Here is a 17,118-nt window from a genome sequence, read left to right on the forward strand (position 1 = left end):
GCTTATGTAACTCTAAAAACTACTTCAGATAAGACGTACACCGTCAAAGATTAAGCTAGATCACTCCGAAGAAATGATGATAACTGCGCTGTAATATCCGTTTATTGGGCTTTAATTCTTTTTCCTTCTAAAAAAGACTTTTTGTCGTATGTTTGAAACGGAAGAATTGCTTTAAAAAAATACAAAGTGCCTTTCCCCCCGCAAAGCCTAAGCCATCTATGGCTGTACAAACCCTCCATTATCAGTATCAGTTTCATCATTAATCTCAATTCAGTCAGCTTCACATTTTAGCAAAAGTCCCAGGTGGGCAGCATCCCACCCAGCTAAAAATCCATGAAAGCTCTCGTTGGCGCACTTGAATCATGTTGAACTTTAACCCCGCATTGGAAAACTCCTAATTAATTTTTATTTTCTAAACTCTCCCAAAAAAGGGTTCTATTCGACTGGTGAAGCACTCTTTAACAATTTTCTTTTTAAATCTCACTTAATGTAAAGCATGTAAGGACGGACATGTTTTTCTTTCCGTTTCTGTAACGTCTTGTGCCAGCAGCCGAGCTTTGACTTTGCTGCTTGTTTTTGGCTGGATGTACTGAAGAAGTAGATACAACATTTTGTTAGTCTTTTTACTGTGTATTATCTTTGCTTGCGCCAAAAAGGAAAAGACAAAATAGCCCACTGGCGCGTGTTTTTAGTTTGTTGTTTAATTTTCCCACATGGAGCAATATCAGCTTTGCTAGAACATTCTAAGCAAACCAAAGAAGAGGAAGGAAAAATAGAAAAGAAAGAAAAAAAAAGCCACCTAAAAGTAAACCAATCGTTCGGCGAGTGGTTCAGCTTCGGCAAAAACGCACTCGACCGCCCCACCCGCTCCTTGCGTGCCATCGAAAGCTGGTCGTCGTTTATGCAGCAGCCGCATCAACATCAAAGATTAATGCTTCTGCCCACCCGATAGATAAAGCGGCATACCATTAAGCATGCTCGCGTATCAAGATCGAGATGCTTCGCTTCGGGACGGTTCGCTAAGCAACGATATCTACGAGCACATTGATAAATATATTCTTCGCTGGCTGTTTTTTTTTTTCTTAATGTCTATTTGTCGGCCAACATTTCTTACCGCCAACGTGTGTGATGTGTGCCGCGCGCGATTACGGCCACCTATGAATGACTTTAGATGAGATTAACGATAAGCATGTCGCTGCTTAACAGGACGATTCGCATCGGTCTTCGTTGGCGCAACGGTTGACCACTAACCGGCGACATCTTCACCGCGTGAGTGAACCGAACGAAAACTGAACGAAAAAGACACGACACGCGAGATAAAGTTTCCGTCTTTTTCCCGGTTCCAGGAAAAAGCTTTTCAGCTAGCTCGCTTTTAACCCAAACGATTGATTCGGATGAACACAACGCTATGAAGAGATTCGAAAGTTTTTCAGCCATCTACATCGTCGACCTTCCCGCAATTAAGATACTAGAAGATGCTGGAAGTAGTAGTAACTGCTACTAAACCCGGGCGGGTGGAACCCGGGGCTGAGCTGGAATGTTCGCACAACTAATTGGACTTTGGAGAGTGATTTCGGTATTTCCAATAAATTCAGTAAATCTCTCTATCCTTCCGAAAAGTTTAAGCCCCGAGTATTTGTGTTTTGCTGTCCTCATATACCCATTTCCAGGAGGTAGCATGTCATTCGCAGCCGCAGCCGAATGATGCGCCCTACCCGTGAGCTTGTGCCCATAACGTGTGTAACCAGCGAGACAAAGACAAAAGGACAAACATGGCAAAGGAGCGCTCTGTTGCGTGCGTTTGCTTTCCTTACTCATCATCCCCTACCTTTATGCCTCGTGACACAAGGCACGCGACGGCTGATACTTCAAAACTGGTAACAGTGCTGGTGCCGAAAATATGACATAACCTGACACGTGGTGTCAAACATCCTGGCGCAAAGCCGCCCCTAATAGTGCCATATGGATGCTTACGCAGTGAATCAATGCTCACGCACCGCGGCGCCACCGTCCGAACGCATCGGGCGTGGTGCCGTCTCTGCTGTTGAATATTACACTCCAAAGTAACAAACAGACATCTCTTACTCCACCCAGCCCCGCGTACCGCGTGTAGATGGGATGACTGACTCGTCACTAATCGTCCATTAAGCTGATGGCGTGTCCGGAAGCTGCCGAATGTTGGGTTTAGCGTTTTCGGTTGTTTTTTTTTCTTATGGGATCTTTGGTTTGGATATCCACACGTTGTTAGGTTCGCACGCAAAAGGTTTACCGTACACGATGACAAGAAAATCCGACCTGAAACAAGGAGCTTCCTGTGCGTAAGACGCACATACAGCACCGCACTTGAGAGTGCGAGGGATTTTGGGGTACAAATTTATCTGCAGGTTACACACGTTCCGTATCGACAAGGTAGTCAAGGGAGGGGGGGGGGGTAGGTTGCCCCCACTCATGTCAACGTAATATGTTGACAATGGCGTGTTGTGTTTCGTGACATTTATCAAACCGTCAGTCATTTGCCACTTCACTTCCTTCGCGGAGGCCAGGGCCAGGTCCAACAGGAGAACCGGGAGAGATCCCGAGGCCCATCGATCACGCATGGTCTTGTGACACTTTGGGAAGTTTGCAGCATTCAAAGGCACCGGTGAAAGCACGAAGAGGGGTGGATAACGCGCTTATGTACAACACAACACAACACACACACATGTTTGGAGAAAGGCGGAAACATAAAAGAACGACCTTCCGAACCTTCGCCCTGGTATGCCCGGAGGGCTATAACAAAAGCATCCGAGCGAAATTAAATTCAAACAATCCTTCCGAAATTGCGGTTTTAGTTGCTGCGCACTGCTCTGTTCGCTGTTCGCAACCGCAACGGGTGGGCAGCTCTGTGGTTTGGCCGATTGTTGCTTTCCGCAGCGTCCCGTGGGTCACAGCGTAAAACCGACAACGAGCGAAACAAACCGCGAGTGAAACTTTTCATACAATAACAACAACAACAAAAAACGACCAAAAACAAACCTAAGTCGACGGCAATCTGTAACGGTGGCACATCCTGAAAGTCCGTTTATGTACTGCTTATCTTCCTCTTCCGACCACCGCACGGTTGGAAGGCGAATCTGTGCGAAGCGCAGTCAAAAATACACTTCCAAGATTCATTTGCTTTTCACATTCTCGTTCCGTGTTTTAGCTTGTAGAAGACGCCGCCTTGATATTTCAGAGAAGGAAAAAAACCAATTCAAGTCTACAAATTCAGATAAATCATTTATGGATTCAGCATTCATATCGACAAATCACCGCTTCTCGTTCGATTCCTTCCGAAACCAGTAGAAAGCTTCGTTGAGTCCATTAATATTTATTTGTTTACTTTTGAACTGACACACACACACAGCGCTCAACAGAGGGATGCAAAAACACCCTGTTGAACATCGGTTCAAACCGGGCCAAAATGGTAAGCTCACGCATACATCTTGTCATCCTGCTGGGGTACCATGCTTTTAAAACAAACACGCCCTTCACGAAACATCGGCTGTTTTAATTTCACGTTCGATGGGTGGGATTGATTCATCAGCTTTTTGGTCCCCCTCCATCACTAATGGACCGGGGAGACACACCATAAGAACACATTGCTCCATCCGTCCATAGGCTGCTATCGATACCATCGAACGAAGGATTCAAAGGTCGCCGGACGACCGATCTTTAAACCGGCGAAAACGGTAATCCATACGACTGTGAGCGCTAGTAATATACCCGTTTGGCAGTTGCTAATTCGATCTGTGCGGTCAGGGATGAGCAACCCAGCTTAGTTGCATTAAGCAGATCGGTTCGATCGAGAAAGTGAGGAATGGAGAAGACAATTAGGAAAGTGCCACGCGAACCTTAAGCAACCGGTGACATTCTCTCAATTAGGGTGTTTTAAAGGTTTTGGGATGTTTTCGGATCAGTTTCCACGAGTACGAGAGATCGCACAAACTCAATTAACGGCGAGTTAGCTGGGTAACCGGTTACCGGAGCCAACGCCCAGATGGGTTGAGCTTGTGTACAGCAAGTGCCGCTCGCTCGGGGGATAGTTAATGCGCTTTAGCGACTCTACGGGAAAAGGCGTGTGATATCAATTTAATGATAAGTACGGGGACTGATTCTGGATTGCGCAAGGACTCTCAAGGTAACCTGTGACGAGTTTGTGCCTGACGAGTTTAGGGTTTAATGATGTTACGCGCTCGATGATTGCTGCCAAGTCGTATGGATCTTGATTGCTACAGTCGCATTTTAGCTTTCAAATCCATGTATGTCTCTAGTAACACTATTGCTCGCTTTGCACTTTGCACAACTACATTACATCTGGGATTAAGATCCATATTCGCCGAATAAATTAATCAAAGAACGAATCGAAGAACGAAAGCAACAACACGCTGACACATATGTCAATTGTGACTAAATAAAAACCAAAGCAAAAAGTTGTTCATTTGCGAGAAATCTTTCTTTCGAGACTTATTCAGTACCACACAGCCGGATAGTCCTTGCTATGAGGGGACAGTTGGTATGAGATTTGAGCCCATGATAGACATGTTATTAAGTCGTTATTAAGTTGACCACTGTATTACGGTTGTTTACGTAAATATTAAACCATTACTAGTGTTTATTTTCCTATTTGATGACACGCCTGGCTTTGCCAACAATATTGTGACTAGATGACGTTCTAAGTAAGGAATAAGTCTTTTCACTTATTCACTAGAAGCATAAGTGAAATAAGAAACTGAAAGTAAAATGACATCGGCACACGTTTTGATCAATTATCTCATATTGTTTGTCGCAATCCGTCGTTAGCGAACACCCAAACTCAGATATTGCTGTAGACAACGAGAACTTTACGTTGCTTATCCCTGCATCCTTTAATTTGCATTCGTTCCACCTGTTGCGGTTAAAACATTCCCTCATACCCATTATGAATAAAAATGGTTCGGTTTTGTTTGTCCATTTCTTTGTTTATGCGTTTCTTGATTATCATCCAAACATTACTGAATTCATTTCACCATCTAAATGACATACCTTACCAGCACATCGTGACCTTTTTCATCGGTCGTGCCTTTTACTGCTTTTCTTTCTATTGTCAAACCCCGAAAAGCTCTTTCAAGGGAGACATTGATAAGCATATTTGCTGTGTCCTTTTTTTTGCAGTGCCATTTTCTTATTGATTACGTAGTTCTGTCTGAAACACAGCCCTCCTACACGCAACCTTTCCGCCTCCGGATGACTACATGAGCACAGCATGGGACAAGAAAACTGTGCTGTGCTGACTTGTTTGTCGTCCGGTCGACAAAAATTAATTATCAGCCCCTGTTTAATACCGCTTTTGGGTGATTTCGGTGACACAAACCATTTGTGTGAAGCCGCAATCGCATACTCACACACGCACACACACACACAGACACACACTCACACACTTCAAAGACGCTTGAATTTCCCGCTAGAGACAAATCTCCACCTAAAGCCACCGGTAAGCGCCTGGATGGTAAATCCTCGAAATGGGCACAACAATCAAAACAAGAGTCCCTAGGACACGGTACGTTTACTGCTCCGAGTCCGAGGATGGTCCGGGTTGGTCGTACGGCCGGAGAGTGTACTTCACAGCTTCACGCCTAATTAAAATATGTAAAACTGAATTCGAATGCTGACTCCGCCCCAACGGAGGTGCAGCGTTTGCATCTGCGAGCCGCGCACCGACCTGTTCATCTTCCTGTGTGCAACTATGGTTGTACCATTTCGAAACAAAGGCAAGGTCGTTTCAGCTAATTCAGCAGAATTTTTAAACCTCCTTCCGTACACGGTCAGGCCACGGCCGGGCTTGAACCGCTGGCACTAAGCCAGCCTTCCACGTAGGGACGAGCTGGTCGCACAGCGGTTGAACCGGTTGGCACAGCGGCTCTTTGGCACTTTGGCCAAGGTTGATTCGGCCGCGGAGCCTGTGCAGCCCATAATGAGCTGCCCAAAATGTCCTCATTTCCTGCATCACCTCACCCATGCCTTCCCATTCGTCACTGCGCGGTCCCCAAAGCCTCCGAGAGGATGGTTGTAATTAATTTTAATGAGCTTCAAACCTAATCTGAACCGTGCTGTGTGTAGTGCCGTAGATTAATTGCCACCACCGTGGCGTAAAGTGGTCCGCGCGAAAGAACTAAAGGGCCAGCGGTCGTACTTATTCGGTGCTTTCGGTGGGGGGGGGGGGCTCAGAGTGGTTAAAAACCTTCCTTCCCATTGGTTCGATGCCAGTCCATTGGAGGATTGAAGGTGAACCGTGCCGCGACTACCGAAGAAAGACAACATTGTACGGGACCGTTTCGCCAGAGACGTTTTCAGCAGCTGGGGAAATTGATGTTGGTGAGCTGTTTTTTTCTCCTACCAGCAATACCCTATAGATCTTGCTGTGGGGTGATAACGGAAGTACTAATTATTCATCATCTGTGAACGCGAAATTTTAATCTAAATTGCTATGTACTTTCAAACTGCGTATTATTATGATTTTGAAGATAAAGTAATACACTCATTGACACAGATTGACGATAGAAACATGAAAAAGTTACTTCTGTTTTCGCTTAAACCTCTACTCGTGCTGTGCATTACTTCAAGACGTTTGGCCAAGCGGGGGAAAACTTGGCAAAAACTCCAGATCGAAAAACTCTACCGTCTGCTCGAACAGTGCCACGAGCGAAATGGAGAGCTAGCTGAAACAACACACACGCTTATCCAGCAAGCACGTACATCATACCGTTCCAGTTAATAATAAATTCCCCGTGCTCTGCACGAGCAAAGCAAACAGGATTATCTATGAATGCCACTTCCCGAAACATTCGCCTCATAGTAGTTCGAGTGAATACATGTATGGTGATTGAAGCCATGGGTTCTAAGCACCACCATCAACTGCATCAGAGCAGCAGTAGAGATCGTACACCAGAGCGGGAGTACATTTTGCCCAAAGAGCATCCTGCAAAAAATGTACACTGGAAAACTTAAACAACCTCTTGCAAGCTATCAGGCACAGATATTCCACTTTTCACCGGGTTTCCAAATTTATCTTGCGAATAAAATAGTATACTCCCTTTGCTGGCTGTCTTTTGTCTAGGAAAACTGGGAGAAGCCCACACGCCTTCCAACAAGGGGAAGACTTAAATAGCAATAATGCACTGGATTCGTTTCTGGTTGACTTGAACACAAAGCCAACGAAACGGGATAATTGTAATTCTTGTGCAAATTTAGCGCATCAGTTGTGTCGGGGTATTTTTCTTAGACTGCTGCTTCCTGATAAGTTAGGCAGTGTTGGTGATGTTTTTTTTCTGGCTAATCTAACTGTAATGCCTACAATAGGCTACATGATACAGTGGGATACAGATAACAAGGACCGTGTATCTATAAGTGAAAGGGAACTTTACCTGGAAACATGGTAATGGGCAAAGTTTTCCTTGTTTGGCGTCCTATTTACGAGTAACTTGTTGCATACAGTCAAGCATACTCCGATAGGGCTGTAGGCCAACCGTTGATTGGACTTTTTGTCACTCGCTGAGTAGTTACCCATTGAACAGTTTAGTCAATGTCGGCGCATGTGATGGACAACACTCATTCCAAGCCTAGAACACAAGAAAATCATTAGCAGATAAGTTTGCAGGAATGTTTCGATTACCAGTTTATCATGTAAAGCCATTACACAAGCATGAAAAGTACTAAAAGATAGGAAAAAAATGTCATAGATTGAATAAATAAAATGAGTAAGTTATACAACAAGTAAAGAATTGCACGAGCAAGAAAACAAATTAAAAAAAACACCCAAGAATGTGTCAATGGAGCAACAGAGATAAGTGGTTGATTTAAATACATATCTTCAATCAAAATAAAATAAAAACAACAAACCTAACAAAGATAATTATACAGATACACCTGAAGCGCACCGAACAAATTACGCCACCTTTGCTAATATCATTCATTAGTATGCCTGAGAGCCTTTCCGTTCGCAAAGCGTCTCCCATTGTGTGTCAATCCATCCACACATGTCACACATTCCCGTTCCCGGGACAAAACATATTATGCTACCAGCACGCTTAATTTTATGCTCCGTTTCGTACGCAAACCCTTTTTCCGAGCTAATGCATACTAGCCCGTAACCACGTGTGCGCTTCGCACGTGCACATCTTGAGATGAAAATAAAAGCTTACACGCACCGAGAGAGGTGGAGATAAAGAGAGAGAGAGATAAGGAGTGAGCCAGTCTGCGATATGACACCTGCCAAACCGATGTCCACGGGAGGATTTGGCAAGTTTGGCTGATGGGTATGGGTGCAAATGAATGAATGAATGAGGCAAGCATGTTTTCCCTGAGACGTTACTGGCCATTACCGCGTCATCAATCCTTATAAATCTGCCGGGTGATGAGAAAACTTACCACGGCGTAATGCCTATCGATCATTTGTCAGCGCTGACGTTGACAGTTTCGATTGGGCCGACCAGGCCGACCTCGTTCAAAGTTACTAAGAACAATAAAACCTACCCGTTTGCTGTAGAGCAATTCATCCGGATGCTAAGATTATTCAAGCACGTTGAAGTTGTTGTGAATGTTTGGGTTACATTTAAAAAATCCAGTCCACTATTCAAGCAATAATTAAAGCTATTGGAAGTTCGAGAAAATGATGTTGAACCTAACCTAACCTTGGTAGGGCAATGGATACAACTATTCCAAATATTTGCTCCACTTTTTCCCTACTCCCCCAGGACTTTGAAGTCCTTACCACCAAACGGGTTTACAACTGTTGCCCAGCGAGCAATACTTCGAAAAGCAGGACGTGCCGCTTATGAAAATTCTAGGAATTCAAATAACATTCCCTTCGCTCGCACAAAGCGAATGTGAGTGAAGTAAATATTACCGATGTTTGCTGCTCCGGTTGTTTGGAGCGAACCAGAACTGGGAGGCTGGCGGTCCGACAACCGAGCAGCGTGCTCTCGGGCCATACTTTCAAGCACGTCCGCACGGCGCATTGAATGGACACTCCCGCACAGCTCGAGCGGGTGGGTGTATAACGTGTACTTTTCATCGCTTCCTGCTGACAGAAACTTTCCTTACTGTCCGGTGTGCGGGAAGATGTACCACCACCACCACCACCACCACCACCATCTTCCGGGGCAGCGAAGTCAAAAGACGTTTAAACTTTGTGCGTCGTAATGTGGGCAGACACACCCGCCAACATTGACCGTGAACTAGTGAAGAAAATTAAGTTTTATTTCAACGCTGTTTACAAACTTCCTTTTATAAATCGCTTTCCGGTACGCTCCCTAAGGGACAGTTGGTAACTTTTGCACAATATGTTGGTGAACATTCGGCTGCGTTAGGTTCTTCTCTTTTATTTTTTGTTATTGCTGTGCATCACCCGAACAGACAATGAAGCGGTGTAAGCGCGTTTGGTTCTCTTGCCGTACCAAGGCACTAACCAAGGTGGCATTTTCCCTAGGCGCATGTACGCGTATGCGTCTCGAATCGACAATGTTGCTTGAGATTGAGTATGCCGGTTGCTACATGCTGACTGCTTGCCCGGTTGCCTGCCTGACGAAGGCCATTTCACACACCAGAACAACAACAAAAACACAACACAGCACGGGCACATATGGATGAGGTGGACATGAAGAAAAGGGGAAGGATTCGCGTCAATTTCGTCTTTTCTTTTTGTTCGTGTTGTTATTATGGTTGCTTTGCACACGATCAAACGCCAATAATACCGATCTTGCCAAATGGCCTAACGATTGCACACTGTCGGATCCTGTTCTTCGATATAGACCGTGTGTCGTTTCAGCTTTCCGACAGATTGCCTTTTGCTCACTCACGGATCGTAGCGGTAGCGGAGGCTGTTTCTGCTGCACCTCCGCCGCTCGCATTCCAATAGCGCGATGCCGCGCATCTGCGGGCCATCCTTGCGTGGCCTTTGCCGTGTGTTGTTGCTGTTCGGACGCCGTACTGCGCCGCTGCCTTTGGTCTTTGGTCGGGGAGGTCGGGGTCGTATGTTGCAAGATGTTACCTCGAGCTTACATCGTTCTGCCCAAGCAGCGAACAGCAAACACTGGAAACTGGTGCATCAGAATGTACACACCGGTCTCGTCGGCACCCTTGCACCCAGCACCCGTCACCGTCCACCCTAACATGTCATTGTAGTATGTAGGCATCATGATTTATTTGCTGCTTGCCACATTAAAGCAAACGGCATCTTTACCCACCATCGATCCCTTTCGATTAGCTGTCATCGAACGAAGATCATGCACTTTGTGGCGGTGGCCAATTTCCCTTTCAGCGGCCGCACTGCCGGTTGCCACTGGGTAATGGGGTTAGGCATGCAGTCGCACGACAACGGCACAGTTGCAACGTGTAAGGCCAGCGGACAGTGCAGAAAGAGAGAGAGAAGGAGAGCGAAAAAAGCGTAACATTCCCCATTTGGACATTCCACAATGTAAGGGAGCCCGGTTTGTGTACTTATGTGTGTGAGTGTGTGTGTATCTACCGCCGTGTTGTCGTTGGCGTTGATCTTCGCTTCCATCGTGTGAGAAGCGTAGGGCTTCCCTTTACGGAGACTCGGACGCGAACCAGCGCAGATCTATAAAAGCTCGCCGTGATGGAGTGTTTCAATTGAGTTCGTTTGCACCATTCTAGCCATAGCTTCGTACTTGTTTGCTTTATTGCAGCCAATTTTGCCACCAAACATGAAGATTCTGGTAAGACCTATTCAGAATTCCGCGACTATCCTCGTACTCAACTTCCAACCTGTTCTGTTCGATTCTGGTAGCTTCTCCTGGGACTGATCGCCGCCGTGCGGGCCGCTCCGGGCTACTACGGGGATCACGGACTGTCGTACGTTGCGGCCGCTCCGGCACCGTACGTGAAGTACGCCGCGCCGGCCGTATCGGTCGTCCATGCCGCACCGGCCCCCGTGCTGAAGTATGCCGTGGCGCCGGCCCCGATCGTGAAGGCGGTTGCACCGGCGGCCACCAGCTACGCCACCATCCATCAGGTGCACGCGCCGGTAGTGCATGCGGCACCGGTGGTTAAGTACGCCGCACCGGCCCCGGTCGTGTCGTACGTCCACTCGGCACCGGCGGTCGTCGCTCATGCGCCCGCTCCGCTGCTCAAGTACGCGCCCGCCTACCACGGATGGTAAGCAAGCACCAAAGAAGACCGTCCACCCTTTGGTGGCAAGGAACGTTCTCCCGATCATCTCTACGCCATCTGTTTCCAAGCCCAGCTTCTGCAAGCATCTCTGAAAGCCATAGTGAAGTTTGGTTGTGTGCGTTATTTATTACCTTTTTTGTTTCGTTTTTTTTTTTTTGTTGAGAATAAACAACCACAGCAAACGGTAGTTCTGTGTTTTCTCATCTTGTGAATAGAAAAGTGTTGTGCTTTATGAATCTTTGGATGAATCTCGTGGGACCAGGAAAGAAGATTTATGAATCCCCAGAGGTGCATCAATATCTAAAGAGTTAACATTTGCACTATCCTTGTTACGGGTAGCTATGGACTTCGAATGAGACGGACCCTCGCACATGACAAGCACCGGTCAGCTATGACGAGATGCGTAAAAGCGTATGCGAATTTATATTTAATACACACACTGACAATGAAACAAGCCAACAATCACAGACAATGCCAACAGACAATTGTTTGGCGTGAAAGTCTTTAAATAATGCTCATGAATCTCTGGATGAAAGTCTTTAAATAGATTCACATTAAAGGTTGTGTTGCGAACTGCAACAGGATTCTTTCTTTCAGCCCAAGTAAATTGTTTTTATCAAATCAAGCGTTTTTTAAGCATCGATATTTTTATTTGCGAAGCTAAAAATCCGTCGCTTGTCTCGGGGTTAGGAGAAAGAATGAACTTTGTTCTCTCCTGCAGCTCCGATCGTAAGCGTTCGGGAATACTCGGCCCGATCAGCGTTGAACGTTGACCACACTAAACGCGGGCCGTGTCGCCCTCTATCGATAATTACTGGGAACAACACCTTACGATCGAATCGGTCGTTAATAATAATTAACACTCTCCCCCAGTGTTTGCAAGCTATAAAAACACTCTGATTGTTCCGATTCGGTGTTGTCTCTCGTTGCTTACTTTTCTTGTCCCAACGCAATTTTAGCCTATTTAGGTGACCACCTAAAGCCGAAAGTTTCGCCATTGTGTTAGCACAATTTAGCACATCTAGATAGTTCTCCGCTAGCTGGTTGCTCTGCCCTGTTAGGTTGCCCACCCCTGTCTTATTGCTTTTCTTTGTGGACAAGAATGGCGGTTCACTTCTCGCTGAGCAAATTGCCATGACTAGCATTAATATTCTCACTAACATTAACACAAATATTAAATATACTTCACTAATAGAACAAAGTGTAAATATTTTAAGTATGCTTCTACAACACTACGAATGTGGTTCCTTTTAGTGTCACTTCTTCTACTTTACTTCACTTCAGCACGGCCTTATTCCGAATTTCCTCAAGAACTATTACATCGCCGGCAACGGGTGAGATGTACAAGAAAACGACACGATGTCCTTAATCCGTAGCTCTAGTGTAAGCACACACACAAACTATTTTCACTGCACATTTCCTCACTTTGTCTCTTTTTTCATCTTTAACTCCAGCATAGTGATTCCGAATTGCCTCAGGAACCATTTTTGCCTTGTTTCTTACCCTGCTCTGCTGCACAGCGAATCCGAATTTCCTCAGGAAACTTTCTAGGCTGGCAACGTGTGAAAGTAAGAAAGAGTTTAATGATTATAGACGAGCTAGGATTTTTAGAATGTTGCGAACTGCAACAGGATTCTTTCTTTCAGCCCAAGTAAATTGTTTTTATCAAATCAAGCGTTTTTTAAGCATCGATATTTTTATTTGCGAAGCTAAAAATCCGTCGCTTGTCTCGGGGTTAGGAGAAAGAATGAACTTTGTTCTCTCCTGCAGCTCCGATCGTAAGCGTTCGGGAATACTCGGCCCGATCAGCGTTGAACGTTGACCACACTAAACGCGGGCCGTGTCGCCCTCTATCGATAATTACTGGGAACAACACCTTACGATCGAATCGGTCGTTAATAATAATTAACAGGTTGACTGATTTAAAGACTTTAAAGATGAATTCACATTATAGCTACCAACTAAGGTGCAATTGTGAAAGTGTTTAGAAACAATAATAGGCATAATGAAGTGATAATGACGTTCCATTAACGATTTGTAAAATATCATCCCGTGTGTCCTCCCATCTCCAGCAACCGCCTCAACTTCTCAAACGCTTTGGCAGGAGGGGTAGAACATTCCGAAAGGTTGCCCGACCTCGTCGCCATAGCATCTCGAGTGGCTGCGAGGCCTGCTTGACTCCCTCGTCAGAAGTATATTAAACTTAAAAACAAGATGCTTTTTTTTATTTGTTTCGGTTGTTGCTATACTCCCAAGGAAATTCAATCTAACTTCGTGATAAACACGGCCTCTTCTGGAAACGGCATGTCGCTGTCCAAAACCAAGTACGCCTGCCAGCGTTTTCCGCTCAGTGCAGCGGCAGCAGTTTAATTACCAAGCGCATTACCGCTGCGTGCGATGCCATTATGGTTTGGTGTTATTGTTTCGCAGCTCGCAGCGAAGAAAGTTCACTGTTTTGACAACTGTCCCGTGGAGTTTGGGTATCGGCGTGAGAGTGTGGGTGCTGCTCGTACCACCACCCTTCCTTCCTCTTCCTTAGCTAGCGAAGTTTGCGAGGGCGACCGAGAGTAAATCTCCTTGCCTTGGTGGGTACGTGGGAGCTGCGTTGGCAACACGAAGCTCGTCAAACTGTGAAGCGGCAGTCATCGTATTACACATTGCTATCTAATTCTAGCGTTCACTGGCAGCGTGCGCTTCAATTGTTTCCTGCTATGCGTCAATGTGGGAAATTCTGATTGCGTTTGGTTATTTCATTTGTCTTTTGTCGTGCAGGAATCTTTCTTATCCCTGTTTTAGAAACAGGGATAATAGAAATCTAAACAACTGCCACAACAGAGGGGACGATCCCGCCCTCACTCGAATCCGGTACCGTGCGTCTCCATCGACGCTTTGCCGCTTCGGATTTAATCAATGAAATGACAATATTTGCCATGGAAGGGCGGAAAACAGATGTTCATGGCCCGATTGAGCCATTGTTCTCGAGCATTCGGTGTGTAGCGAAATGGGATGAACCCGGGCCCGGGTATGCTTTGAGAATCAATCAAAAACTCTGCTGTAACAAATTGCAGCATACGGCAGCTATTGCGCCCGTCCAAGAATATGAGGGATGAGTACGGAACCGACTGGCAGCTGACAGCGATGAAGGTTCAAAGGTGAGCTGTGGGAATATATCGTTTCCCTTCCAAGGCTTCGCAAAACAAAGAAGGATGAACATTTTCCACTGGGGGCTTTGTTTAATATTTTGTCATGTCTCTCTCTCTCTTTATACCTGTGATTGACTGATTTTTACACGAAGCTAGCAAAAGCCCTCAACCTGAAACTCTCTCCCCTGACAGCTTTTACTACCTATGCCTTGCTACAAACTAATGTCCGACGGAGCACTCCTCACAAGTGGCCTCACGAAACGCCTTCATTTACCTTACCGCTCAAACAGAACGCACTGACTGATTTGACACTATTTGCGTAATTAATGAAGAATAGTTAAACATGCTGCGGGCAGCAAACGCTGCCACACCATTCATTACAGCACACAACTCAACCGCCGGAACGCGAAAGGTTCAATGTACTCCCCCGTATGGGGGGGGAGCATAGAGGGCCCGAGGAACCTCATATGTCCATCGTTAACCCGTTGGGCACGCAGCACGAAACCAGTTGCATTCATCATGTTTGCTCTCGGTAATGTTCGACAGTCAATCAATCTAATAGTGTTGCCCATTAGCGGTCTCCAAAACTGTGGCCGGTACCAGGTGTTCAATGGGGCAAACTGGGAGGAGGCGAATGGGCATTGAACAGGTGAGCGGAAGCGTTAGATGACGAAGTTTGCTCGAACCGGTGACCGGTAGGCATAGGAGATATTGCTGCGTACACAGACACACACACACACAGAGATAATGGGTTGTTCAACCCACGCAAAAGCAAACCAATCTGATAGAGAGCTCCAGGTGTGATCCCGTATTAATTTCATACACCAGACTGCACACCACCTGTCCCGCATGTTCCGAAGACTGTCAGCCAACCTTGGCAGTACCTACCCGGTAATTGGGATGGCAGCCTTTTATTATTCCTTTCCCACCATTTCCAGGGACCCTGTGGATGACGTGAGTGACGCATTCATGGCGGCCGGCATTTTCAATCTGGATCTAAGCTCTGTCAAGTGAAATGTAAATGAATAAATATATAAACATACGAATAACTTGTTTGATGAGCTAATGATTTTTGAAGAAAATAAATTGAATATCGGAGACTTGTAAAATGAAAATTGCTTTTTAACTGCTTCTGCTTCAACGTTTGTCATGCAATTATCAATACAATTGATTGGTCAACATTTTTCAATATTGCATGCCTTTGTTACATTACATTTGTGTCTTTTCCTATTTCTGAAGCCTGTTCTTGTTGTTTCTTTATTTCTTTCTCGCGCTCTCTCTCTCTCTCTCTCTCTTTCTTTCTTTTTCTATCTTTCTCTTTTTTCTTGCTTACACTTGCTCTCTTTTTTTTTTTGTATTAAACTTTATTATCAGCTCTTGCATTGTTCTTTTACGCTTCTTTCCTGAGTTAAGTTGATTTTGCAGTAAATTGGTCGTAATAATCCGTTAACTTCTTAGTTCAAGGTTATCGATTCTTTAGTCTCTTAAACATTTTACAGGGTTTTCCAAGTCACTTTCAAATGTAAACATTGTTATTCACCGCGTGCAAGGAGTTAATCAACACCAATCGGACATTTAATTTCCATCGCAATTATTTTTTTATTTCTTTAGCATGATCTTCAACACGACTCAAGCTGGATTGGGTTTGACAGTTCTTTGTTTTGTGTTGAAAATCTTGTGTTGAAATTGGAATTTCATTTTGAAGCAAATACACCATTTGACAGCTGTTGAAAAACACCTTGGATTTGGTGAATAATGATATGCACATTGGAAATTGCACTTGGAAAGTGACGCTGTATTGAATATAAGGGAATTCAGGTATGGAAATAACCACAGTATTTTCCGATACGTTCAAAGAATTTTCAATGAATTGGTAATCTTTGGTTTGGTTTTGGTAATTTTGGTAATTGGTTTAATGCCACTCTTTAGCAAAAATTAATATGCTACTGTTGCCAATACTCGTTATGTCTTATTATCGGCTGCACCAGACAACAACTCAACTACAAAACAAAGTCAATACTGCGCACTTTTAAAAATTGCCACATAAACGATGTAAAAGTAGTATAGAAAAGTAATTAAACTGAACTCATTAACAACTTTCTTAGCTCGCATGATTTTGCAATTGCTTTTGTGCGAATTTGCTCCATCCCTTCTTTGAAGATCGTGCAAAAAGCAGAACTGTGTCAGTAAGACTGCTCGGCGTGCATGAATAACGTGTCGATCAATGTGCAACACTTATTACTTAACTTTCCTGTGTTCATTCGACTTTTTTCAATAGTATGACATCAAACAGCAAGCATAATTAATAAATGCATTTAATGAGCTGGACTAGCTGCAGTAAAAAGGACCATATTAAAATAGGCAGCTCCATTAAAATGAAGTAAAACCTTGAACATGTTTGATGATCACTAATGGCACCTCCTGCCGGTCATCCTGTAATCCGCACTAAACTGCAGCCAAATCCCGGTTACGGTGCGGAACGAAAGCAACAATTATGAATCAAGCCCAAATCCCATCCGTTTCCACCTTTCCCCCAGAACCCTTCTTTACACCGGTCCCGGGGTAAATGTTCATTCCCCAAAGGGGATGTTTGCGGAAGGTTGTACCGTTTGCTGTTGTTGTTGTTGTCATCGTCGTCACGCTACATGGAAACGCTGCCCCCACCTGCATTTTACTAAACAACAAACAGATAGGAGCTAATAATAGAGCGCTAGCCTAAAAAGCCGAGAGAAACGCCATCGACACACACACAGATAAACATTCCTAGCTGGATTACCCCGGTATGGGT

The 17,118-nt window shown here is 45.0% G+C and overlaps 1 protein-coding gene across 1 annotated transcript; it reads left to right on the forward strand.

The window, feature by feature from the left end:
* The first annotated feature begins 10,613 nt into the window (after positions 1-10,613).
* LOC120897410 (cuticle protein 16.5-like) lies at positions 10,614-11,374 on the forward strand. The gene is made up of 2 exons (XM_040302285.1): positions 10,614-10,733; positions 10,805-11,374. The coding sequence occupies exons 1-2, from the start codon at positions 10,722-10,724 to the stop codon at positions 11,174-11,176; spliced, it is 384 nt and encodes a 127-aa protein (XP_040158219.1). The 5' UTR covers positions 10,614-10,721; the 3' UTR covers positions 11,177-11,374.
* Positions 11,375-17,118: the final 5,744 nt, after the last annotated feature.

This window comes from Anopheles arabiensis, chromosome 2 (genome assembly GCF_016920715.1).
Source record: "Anopheles arabiensis isolate DONGOLA chromosome 2, AaraD3, whole genome shotgun sequence".
Classification (NCBI taxonomy): Eukaryota; Metazoa; Arthropoda; class Insecta; order Diptera; family Culicidae; genus Anopheles; species Anopheles arabiensis.